This window comes from Channa argus, chromosome 16 (genome assembly GCF_033026475.1).
Source record: "Channa argus isolate prfri chromosome 16, Channa argus male v1.0, whole genome shotgun sequence".
NCBI classification, from domain to species: Eukaryota; Metazoa; Chordata; class Actinopteri; order Anabantiformes; family Channidae; genus Channa; species Channa argus.
Window position 1 is genome coordinate 1,181,955 of NC_090212.1, and position 11,201 is coordinate 1,193,155.

Consider the following 11,201-nt stretch of genomic DNA (forward strand, 5'->3'; position numbering starts at 1 on the left):
TAATCACTCTCTTGACCTAATAGCTAGTAAACATCTTGCTGCTCTACAACCTTTAACTTGATCCCTTTTGAGTCATTCCGCTTACTCTTATGCTGGGGATCATTATCTTGTTGTATAACAATTGTAGCTGATGAGCTATGTTCTCCTTCAGTATTCTATGACAGAGGCAAAATTTATGTTCCCCTCAGTTTCAGCAGGTCACTTTGAACACTGACTTTTATTGAGGTGAGAGAAGCTGCAATTCCTTGAATCTTCCTGGATGAAACGTCACTATGCTCTTAGACACTATCCACTGTACACATTAACAAGACTTGGAACAACAGTAAGCCTCCCCAGTTGTGGCTGACTTACAGTATTATTTAATCTGTCACAGTGAATCTGTGGATATCAGTTTGGTAGTTATTTAGATGTAGTAATTAAGGGTGTGATTATACAGTATTTTGACATAGGCAATTGAGCTACTGGATAATCTTTTTGCTTCAATAGATACAATTATCATCTTAGAACCTTGCTCAGGCTGCCTTTTTTTGTATGTTAGATTTAGTTTGAGGATCTGGAATAGTTCAGTGATCTGTTAAGTGATCATAAAAAAAGTCATTTTTATGAAGTGTGTGCCACACACACGCACGCACGCACACACACACACACACACACACACACACACACACATAATTAAATGTCACAGTATGCAAATGCTTAATAATTTAGCTGACTGTGCTTGTACCTCTCATGCGCTTTAAACATTGAACTTCGGTCTCCAGAATAAATGGGGGAAAAGATGTCTCAAAATGTTGTGTACTCTGGATTTCCTTCAGATTTAAGTCCTCTGCTCTTTAAATGAGTGACAGGTAATGGACTCAAGTGCTGCTTGTATTAAATTTGTTTCAAGAGGCTGGCATACTTGGGGCTGTGCACACTATGCACAGAGTAAATAATTCAACAATTGGTGAGTCTGAAAATTAATTTGTGATCCAGTGGGCATGTTGTGTTGAAACAGAGACTGACTTGAGAGCCAATCAATCTCACAAATAGACAATTACAAAATGTAAATACTGGACACTTTACACCGTGTGTGTGTGTTTGTGTGGAAACCTTAAAATGGCTTAAAAGGGTCAGCATTTGTTTTTTGTTCAGATCATACATTTAGTCAGTATGGGCTGGGGAATTTAATTTGATAATGGGCGTCCTCACACTAATGCCCAAATTAAGGACTGGTGATTTATTTTTTTTTGCTATCCTCAGACAATGCTGACATCTAGTGTTCAGTTGTATGAAATTCCCCTTGTAGGAGCTTACGCCTTATGTTGTCTAGTCAGATCAATGGCTCATGTTAAGAGTTATTTTTTATTTTTATCAGTTGCAAACTGTTGAGGTCATTTCACTGCATAAGAGGAACGGATAATTAAAGAGAAAAAAGTGGTGATTAAATTATTTCAGGGGGATTTCCATGCTGTTTCCATAATGTTTTGCCATCAGTAGCACAAGAGGCAAGAATGTTAGTGTAATGGTAGATGCTTAACATAATTGAATGTAAAAAGAAAGAAGAAAGTTGCTTGGACAAGTTAAACAAGTTTGTTGGCACCTGTTTAAGCCTCTTAAGCTTCTCGGGACATCTTTATATAATCTTTCAAAAGGCTCATTCAAAGGCATGAAGCAAACAACAACTGTCAGAGCTTGAGTTGACACTTGACATAGTAAAGTTAGTCACAAAATGCTGAATGTAGACAAATAAGCATTACACCCATATGTTTGTTAGTTGGCAGCTGTTTTCTTTAGCTTTTTAAGACCATTTTCTGTCACTTTAAAAATGTCCATGTTAATGCTTGAAGCCACTGAAACCACACTGAGAAACAGTGTGACAGCCAGTGTGAAAGTCACATGCAAGACTGCACGTGGACACCCGAACAAAGTATGCGGAGAAATGTTACACCCACATTCCATTACATAACAGCCTCTCTTGGTTTCAGTCTTTCCCCACAGAGTATCAGTAAAGTGCATTATTTGGTGATTTCACATTCAGCTTTTCCTGGTGTTTGTTATTCGTAATAAGATGGTGTTGAGGTCAGGGTTGTGTGTAGACCAGTCAAGTAGAAAAGGTGTCATGATACTAGTCTTGTGAATAGGACAACAAACAAAGGAGTCCAGCACAGAGCAGAAACACTTGGTTATCGAAGATAACATTATTTTATGGGTCAGGTGTTATCAGTCAGAGGAGTCAGTTATCGGCTCATCAGCTTCAAGACGATATAAACAAAGACCATAGTAACACTTAACGTTAATTTTAAAATTCCAACAAAAATCCCAGCAAATGTTGTAATTGGTGGCAAGTTCAATAATTTAAAGCAGACACTGTTGCTGTAGTGATTTAGAGCTGCAGCCGAGATCCGGTCATACACAAGTTTGCATCTCTCTTACTGCTAACTGCTAAAGCTGTACACAACCAATGCTCAGGTCACCATGTTGTGCCACAGGGTCAGTGGTTCGACTCCCAGTCCTCCTGGTTGCAAGTGTCCCTGTGCAAGACACTGAAGCCCAAAGGTGTTCCTAGTGTAAGTCACTTTGGATTTTAATTGTAATTGTGACAAGGTGCCACGTTATTTACTTAGTTATGGATTTCTTTAGACATGTTAAACATTTTTAGCTATGCTGGCAACACAACTGCTTGATGAACTGGATAGTGGGAATGTGAACTTAGCAGTCTTGTGCCATCACCATGTCATAATTTTTATTTGTCCTGCACTTTGGTTCATGAACACTTTTTTAATATTAAATCTGCAGAAGCTGTACTTTATGGTCCTAAGTAAAAAAATTACTAAACTTAAATGGGAATCACATTAAATATGAACATGAGTATGTTATCAAGCTGGCGTTAGCCTCACAGATATATTTTTTAGCAAATGCAAAAATGCATTTGCTAAAAAATATTTTGTTAAATTTTCTTTAAATGCATGTTTGGATTTATTATGGAACAAGAAAATGTATTTTTCCAGCAGTGTGGGTTGTTTTAATATGTAGACCTTTTACATCCTCTGCGACTTCAGCATGCTGCAATTCCTGCACTCTATGAAATTCCAGTTTGGCAGAGAGAGAGGGGGAATGTCCATGTGAAGGTTGGAAATGTAATTCAATCCCAAGTGTCAGGAGGACTCATACATGACCTGACACAGCAGCACATCAGGATTTCTTTGGCTTTTGGATTTTCAAGATGAGTAAAGCACACTATAAAGGTAAGAGATTCTAACAGCATATTTTACTAGATTAAATTCACCTTTTATTGTAGATAGATAGATACTTTATTCTTCCCAATGTCACATTGTCAATGTGCAGAATAAAGGTACAGGCCAAAGAAATGCAGTTAACATCTAACCAAAAATGCAAACAATAGTATTATTTACATATGAAGTGCAGGAGATACTATTACTGATATAGAGTATATAATATGCATATATAATATTAATTGCACTTGAATTATTACTAATAACACCATCACACCATTAAAAATCACAATGATGCTCAAAGAAAACTATTTTTATAATTTGCCGAAAATAAAAATGTAACAACTTTAATAGTATTGGACTCATCCAGAGAACAGCGTGACTCCATTGCGTAATGTTTGTGTAACAGCTACATGTTTGCTGTGCAGAAAATCATTCAGGGTTTACAGTAGATATAGAAGACTGGAATAATTTGTGAAGCTACTACGGCCGTGCCACGTGCAGCAATTTCACACAGTTTGGAAATGTTTATTAATCCTGATAGCTCCAGTTTTTTTCTAAAGTCAAAGAACCATTTGCTTTGCCTGCATAAGAAAGTATGAGGAAGACATGATCAATGTCTGATTAACATCAGATTAACATGATGTCAGGAGGATCTCAAGGGACTTGGGCCAGTTAAACCTCTGCTTGTGACAAAGTATGATACAATATGATGACATGATGACCTCATGAATATATACTGAATAATATACTGCATCATTTGACAGCTGCCATGCACAACCGTTACATTACATAACAACAAGTTTGAGATAAAGGTAAGGCTACATAACTCACTAGGATGTGGTCCAATCAGTGTCTTTTTCCCCCCCCACATTATTTACAGGAAGCATTTTCCTCTAGGCCCAGTAGTATTGACACCGTGTACCCAATGTCATCTCATATTGAGCTACTCCCCAAAACATTTTGGTGCTTCAGTAAGCACCAAAGCAGAAAAAAAACACTTCCTCTCCTTCAAAATTCTTAGCAGCAGGGCATGAAAAACAGGACAGACCAGCCTAAAAACAACTACAGGCACATGATGATAACATGTGTCTATTTATAACATATATAGCTGTTTGTCACAGGAATTCTTTTTTCTAAGTGTGACATCTCAAAATGGCCTCTGTGAAAGAAGTTATCCTCTCTTCAGCCTGCTAGATTTTCGAAATCCCTTGGCTTTGGTTATCACTGTCAAAAAAAGTTGCTGTCAGTCAATAACATAAATCTATCAATTCATTAGATATATTGTTTATATAAAGATGCAGGGAGGCTGGAACCTAAAGTGGCATAAATTTGCATGTCAAAATTCACTAAAGATGAATTGCACTGATTTTTTTAACCAATGTTTCTCAATAGACATGTTGGCATGAAATAGATGCTTAAAATGACAAATTTAAAAAAAGATTGGTGATTGTTGAGTTCACTTTCCATGAAATTGGCCAGTTGGAATCTGGCAGCTATTACATTGTGGTTTGCTCTCAGCAGTAATGCTGATTCTGAATTAGTTACTGTATGATTCTGATTAACCTCCACAATAGTGGCTCAGGCTCATGCATATTGATGTATTTCCATCAAATGGTAAACAAATCATTATTTCATTTGATGTCAGTGCACATTTTTCCTCTCTGTCTAGTGATGTATTTGTTTGAATATAAGCACACGAATCTTCCAGTATACTTCTGTGGTCATCTTGTTGCTTCAGTCAGCAGGAAAATCAATAAATATCAGTGTGCCTATTCCACTGGCAGCCATACATGTCCAAGCTATAACTGAACCAGCAGCATGTTTGACAGATGAGGTGTTTGTTTTTTCGTTCTCTGTTTCTATATTTTTTTACTGAACTGCAGTCTGGCCTCACTATATTTTTGAGGTTTATGAAGGGTTTGCTTCTTTTGGTGAATCCTGTGAGGTTATGGTCGTGAAGTCTTCTATCGATCATCTTTTTCTATATCTTGTAGACATCCTAAAGTTGCTTTTTTCATTATGCAAATTATTTTATTCATGCTCCTTATTTGTTGCGGTGGTTTGACATTTTCTATTTTCTCTGTGCACAGCTGTTTTTTTGAATGAGCTCTGCTGGTTTTGGCAAATTCGCTAGATCTAATCTATCTTCTAGATCTAATCATGAGTCACAAAGCTGTCCACAGAACAGAAATACCACCAACTAAAGTAACAACATCGAACAGTATCAAATGGGACAGGTAGTAGTATCTGTCATCTCAAAATCCTGTGCTTTGTTGGGCTCAGTGTCCCACACAGTTTTTTTTCTACTGTGTATTTATGCAGACTTACAGGGGGGTGGCAGTGGCTCAGTTGGTAGAGTGGCTGACTACCGACAATAGGGTTGAAGGCTCGCACCCCGCTCCTCCCGACCACATGCTGAATCGTCCCCCGGGCAAGACACTGAACACCAAACATCCCATCCCCATCTTCAGCCATGCAGTGCCAGTCCCAAGCCCTGTAGAAATTGGGGAGGGTTGCATTAGAAAGGACATCCAGCATAAAAACTGTGCCAAATCAACATGCGGACAAATGACCGCTGTGGCGACCAGGAACTCACAGGATAAGAAAAAAAAAACATTGATGCAGACTTACTTAAATAAGACGTTCCACTTTAATAGTGGTAGTATAAATAATTTTAAATCAAATTCATTGAGTTGAAACACAGAGTCTAAGGGAAAAAAACAATGGGTTACTAACTAAATGCACCAGGTCTGGAGTGTTGGCTTGTGACTTATTGTCAGAAATGCACTAAATTTACGATAAATGTTTTGCAGCCTTACTGCTGGCTCAAGAACTAATGTGCTCTGAAATTGTTTAATGAGAGGTGACACTTAAACATGATTTTTTTCATCTGGAATGTACACACAGCCTCTGACAACACACTGTGTGATGAACGGTGTATTTGTGTCAAACAGGATATGGAGGGGCCATAGATCCACATGAAAGGAGGATCGTTCTGGTTGGGAAGACAGGAGTGGGGAAGAGTGCGGCAGGAAACACGATTCTGGGAAGAGAAGCGTTTGAGTCAGAAATGTCACCAACATCCATGACATCTGAATGCCAAAAAGCCAAGGGGCAAGTTGATGGTCGTCAGGTTGCGGTCATCGATACGCCAGGACTATTTGACACCAATTTCACCCAAGAAGAAGTGTTGAAGAAGATCAAGCTGTGCATCTCTCTGTCTGCTCCTGGTCCTCAGGCCTTCCTGGTGGTTCTTCAGTTGGGCAGGTTCACTAATGAAGAAAAGGAAACTGTCAAGATGATTCAGACCACTTTTGGTGAAGATGCAGATAAATACACAATGGTGTTGTTCACTCATGGTGACCAGCTGAGGAACCAAACCATTGAGGGCTATATTTCAGAGAGTGCTGACCTGGCAGCCATCATTCGGAAATGCAACGGTCGATACCACGTCTTTAACAACGAAATCAAAGACCCTCATCAAACCCGGGAGCTCCTGGACAAAATTGACAAGATGACTTTAGCTAACGGTGGAGGCTATTACACCAACGAAATGTTCATGAAAGCAGAGGAAGCAATAGAGAAAGAGAAACAACGACTCCTGAAAGAGATGGAAATGCAGAGGAAGAAAGAGCTGGATGAACTGAGAACCAAATATACAACAGAGAAGGTCTATCGCAAGAAGGAAGCTCAGGTGTATCGGAGATACGACTACGAAGCCAGAACTCGAGCTGAAAGATCCAATGAATTTATTGCTGCACCAGTGATAGCTGTAGCAACAGCCTGTGGTGCTGCTGTTGGAGGCCTGCTTGGAGTTGTAGGAGGTCCAATAGGTATGGCGATCGGAGTCGCAGCTGGAGCAGCTGTTGGAGCCGGGATTGGTGCATTGTCACTTAAAGTATCAGAGCAGTGCCACGTGCAGTAAGGACCATAGATCATACACTTAAATCATGATTCTTATATTTCATCCTTACACTTAGAAAAATCTGCCTAATTTGCAACAACTTGGAAGTAAAAAGTGATCCCATAATCAGTTTTGTTGGTAACTGAAATAACCTGTAACTGAAATACATACAATGGGTGGAGCTTGCATAGAGCAATAATAACATGCTGCATTTTTTTATTGGCATCTGGATTGTAAAATATTTGTAATACACTGTACTAAAAATCATGTAAGTAAATAATTTTAAACTGCATTTGTGATTTGTTTCTTAAAATTAAGCACAATTTTACAGTACTGCCTGGGTAAGCTGTCACAACTCAGTGAAACAGGTACGACTCAAATACATATTTCAGAGAAAATGAGTAGAGAAGTTCTCCTGTAATGGAAGTTTAGCAAAGATTAGCAATCAAAAACAAACAGAAGTCAGTTAGCAACAGGTAACAGAAGCTCAACGGATCAAGAGTGATGGGCAAAACCAAAAACCAAACATAAGCAGGTAAACTAAACTGGCAGGTAGAGATTATCTATAATACAGCAAACCAGCAATGTGTTCTCCTGCTTTACACTTCTGTCTGTGGCTCTCAGCTCCCAGACCACAAGTTCCTATTGCTGATGAAATCCACCTCAAAAAAACGCTTTACTTTAATAGCAAAGGCTCAATGGAGTGGTTCAGCGATGAGCTTTTAATCATTTTTGGACAACAATGGAGCTCTGTGGCACTGGGAAATACATTTCCAGGCTTTGGATACGCAGGCACAACTTGTAAGTTGCATCCATTCATTGCACTTATATAGTGCTTTTCTACATACTCACTGGGAACTAAGTTGGGGTTCAGTGTCTTACTCCAGCACATTTTTACATGTGACGGGCGGAGCCGGGGATCAAACCAGCAACTGGGGAATTGGTGGATGACCGCTCTATGTCCTGCACCACAGTCGCCTGAAGCCATATCACCAGTTTTAGACTTTAAGGTTAACACCAAATATAATACAGTTATATTTTGGGCAGGTGGTATTTTGAATGTTGAAGGTCCCTAACTGCTGTAAACAACACACAGCTTCTCAGTTTGTGTTATAGCTCTTTTCCATTGCACAAGACACACTTGACTCGACTTATTTGGTTTTCCATCATACTTTGTGAATAGTACCAAGCACCTGGTACCTTTTGTGGTATTACCTCTGTTGAGGAACAGTACAAAGGGACGTGAGGCAGTACCAAAAAGGTGACAGACTACTGACTGGTCAGAGAGAAGTGCCAAATGTCTCATTGCCTGAACTATGAAGACATATTTTTTCAGCTGCCTTCAGCCTCTTCTGGAACATTTGTCTTGAAATGTGTCTCCTTCCTAAATACATCTGCGATGTCCTCTATTCTTCTTGTGTGTTGCACTGAAGACAATATCATGGCATTATCACTATGGTACTATGTTTGCATTGGAAAACAAAGAACCTGCTTCCAAAAGCAAGTAGAGTTGAGCTAAGTTGAGCTGGTGCCACATGGTGGAAAAAGAGATTTTAATTTGTTGAGCCAGGTTGCAGTGAGCTTTATGACCCCAGCTGATGACTGAACACTATTTGTGCAAAAAATTAATAAACAAATAAAACCCCCAATAATCTGCAGTACTTCCAATGTCCCAATTGAAAGTATTTTCCATTTTTCCATTTTATGTCTCTTTATGCTTTTACTGGAATACTGTTTCGAGTGTTTTTTCACTCCACTTTCATAGCAGCTACAGTTGAAATGTGACTTTTCTTTTATTGCTTTTTATGGAAATATGATTTAAAAATAAACATCTTTTTTGACGTCTACAGTATCTCAGAAGAAGAAGATGAGCTATGAACTGCGGATAATTTTGGTGGGGAAAACAGGAGCAGGAAAGAGTGCAGCCGGAAACACTATCTTGGGAAGAGAAGAGTTCCAGTCTCATCTGAGTCCTAATTCTTGGACATATGTATGCAAACGAGCTGACGGGGAGGTTGGAGGCCAGAAGGTTGCAGTCATTGACACTCCAGGGCTTTTTGACACTAATTTCTCTGAAGAAGAACTAGTGAAGAAGATGATGACATGTGTGGATCTGTCTAGGCCTGGTCCTCACGCCTTCCTGGTGGTTCTGAGGCTTGGCAGGTTCACCCAGGAGGAGAGGGACACTGTCAAAATGATTCTAAGTACTTTTGGGGCGGCGGCATCTAGGTACTCAATGGTGTTGTTCACACATGGGGACAAACTAAAGAAACAAACTATTGAAACATTTATTTCAAAGAGTCAAGAACTCCAGGAGCTCATTTATGCTTGCCACGGGCGATATCACGTCTTCAACAACCAGTCAAATGACCAGGAACAGACCCGTCAGCTCGTGGAGAAAATTACCACGATGCTTATAGAGAATGGAGGAGGGTACTACACCATGAAGATGTTAAAGAAAGCACAAAGGGCTTCAAAGAGAGAGAAAAAAAAGCATTCAAAGGAGCTGAGGGCAGCAGAGCAGGACAGGAGGAGCACCCTTAAGGCTGAGGTTGAGGGAGAAATGAATTCAAGAGGAGAGTCAGTGAAAGATGGCAAATGCCTTCTTCAGTAGATGGAGGCTTTCTGGAAATTCAAAGGGAATCTCTGTTCTATATCTTGTGTAGGCTCAGAACAGTGTTGCTACAGTATGTACAAGTACAAAGCCAGTATAGTGAGGGGGGATGCAGGGGAAATGTATGAAAACAATTCTGGGAAAGAGTATGTGACTTGAAGGTTGAAAGCTGTTATCAGTAAAGGGCAGTGTGCTTCTGCATATATGTAAGTGCTTTATATTAAATTATATTTCTGCCTCTTGGTCAGTTGATGCCATCTGGATGAGTTCTAAATTCTTAAACCTTCACATAAGAATTGTGTGGAATCAACTAATATTTGACATTTTAATCTCAGAGCCTTTAAAGAGTTGTTCAACTTTGAAGTCATTTAACTTGAAATTAGTTGAACGAATGTTATTCAGAAACTGTTACATATTAAGTATAATGTTGAATTCAGTTCACCCAGACACTTTATTAAAGTCTGTGTAGCAGAATCGGATGACATCTTAGTACTGATGGTGACACAAAAAAAGTTTTTTATTGTGAATGAATTGACACCTTAAACTGAATAATGTAAAAGGAAATCTGCTGATGTTCAGTAAAAACTTGATTTGTCTCCTGCTTCCAAATAAGTGTCTGTGTTAATACAACATTTTACCTTGTGTAAAATTTTAAAAAGCTTTCCACCCACTTTTCTAGCAAAGTCAACTATTCCGGATTAAGAGTCAGATACAGGTCAACCTATGCTACAATTTCCCTATACTATAAACAACCAGGTGTCATTGGAGCTGAAAATCTCCTCCTTATCATGTCATTTGGAGGAGTGGAAAAATTGACAACTTTAATAAGATTCATATACATGTACTACACAGTACTGTAGTTAAAGTTACGTTACAACTGCATCAGAACTGGAATTTTATGGAACTGTCTGTCATGTTAAACGGTAAAGAGACAAACACAATTGATTGATAAAAAGTTGAAAGAACACAGTATCAGTACCATTTTCCCATTATGCATGTTTTATTAATGTTTTACACATTCATATATGTATGAATAGATGTTTAGTATGGGATTATTAAGATTGTGCGTGAGTTCTTATTTTCAAGGACCTCAATGAAAAAATGTCCCCTGCAACTGCTCATCATGACAACTATTGGTAGGTGCTGCTTTAGAAAACTGCTATTATACTGGGTTCACCTCAAACCGTATTGTCCTTGGTTTGCACTACAAGCAGGATAATTTGTGGCTAACATCTTTTTGCTTCTTCTCCACTGGACTCAAACAAAATTGATACATTTCTTAATTACATCAAATATTGATCCAGATCCAGATAAGATCCAGTCTTTGCAGGTATTTTAAAGTTTGGAGCTTTGTATGCACGTGGGTCTTTTTCCCTCAAGCCTAAAAGCATGGTCACAAATATTTTCTCTTACGTTTGGTAACTTTGCATGCATTAGTTTTTTTAAAAGCCTGTCTTTTGACCCC

At 38.8% G+C, this 11,201-nt stretch overlaps 1 protein-coding gene across 1 annotated transcript; it reads left to right on the plus strand.

Annotated features, from left to right (window-relative positions):
* The first annotated feature begins 3,095 nt into the window (after positions 1-3,095).
* Positions 3,096-10,770, plus strand: LOC137101895 (GTPase IMAP family member 8-like). The gene is made up of 3 exons (XM_067480870.1): positions 3,096-3,227; positions 6,173-6,797; positions 8,983-10,770. Exons 1-3 carry the CDS (start codon positions 3,206-3,208, stop codon positions 9,734-9,736), a joined length of 1,401 nt encoding a protein of 466 aa, XP_067336971.1. The 5' UTR covers positions 3,096-3,205; the 3' UTR covers positions 9,737-10,770.
* Positions 10,771-11,201: the final 431 nt, after the last annotated feature.

What these genes read in the sequence shown, in the direction of transcription:
- LOC137101895 (XM_067480870.1), top strand. Translation starts at nt 3,206, where the DNA reads ATGAGTAAAGCACACTATAAAG. An exon ending in GAGTAAAGCACACTATAAAG is followed by an intron (nt 3,228 to 6,172) that starts GTAAGAGATTCT and finishes TGTGTCAAACAG; the next exon opens with GATATGGAGGGGCCATAGAT. An exon ending in ATGAAAGCAGAGGAAGCAAT is followed by an intron (nt 6,798 to 8,982) that starts AGAGAAAGAGAA and finishes AGTATCTCAGAA; the next exon opens with GAAGAAGATGAGCTATGAAC.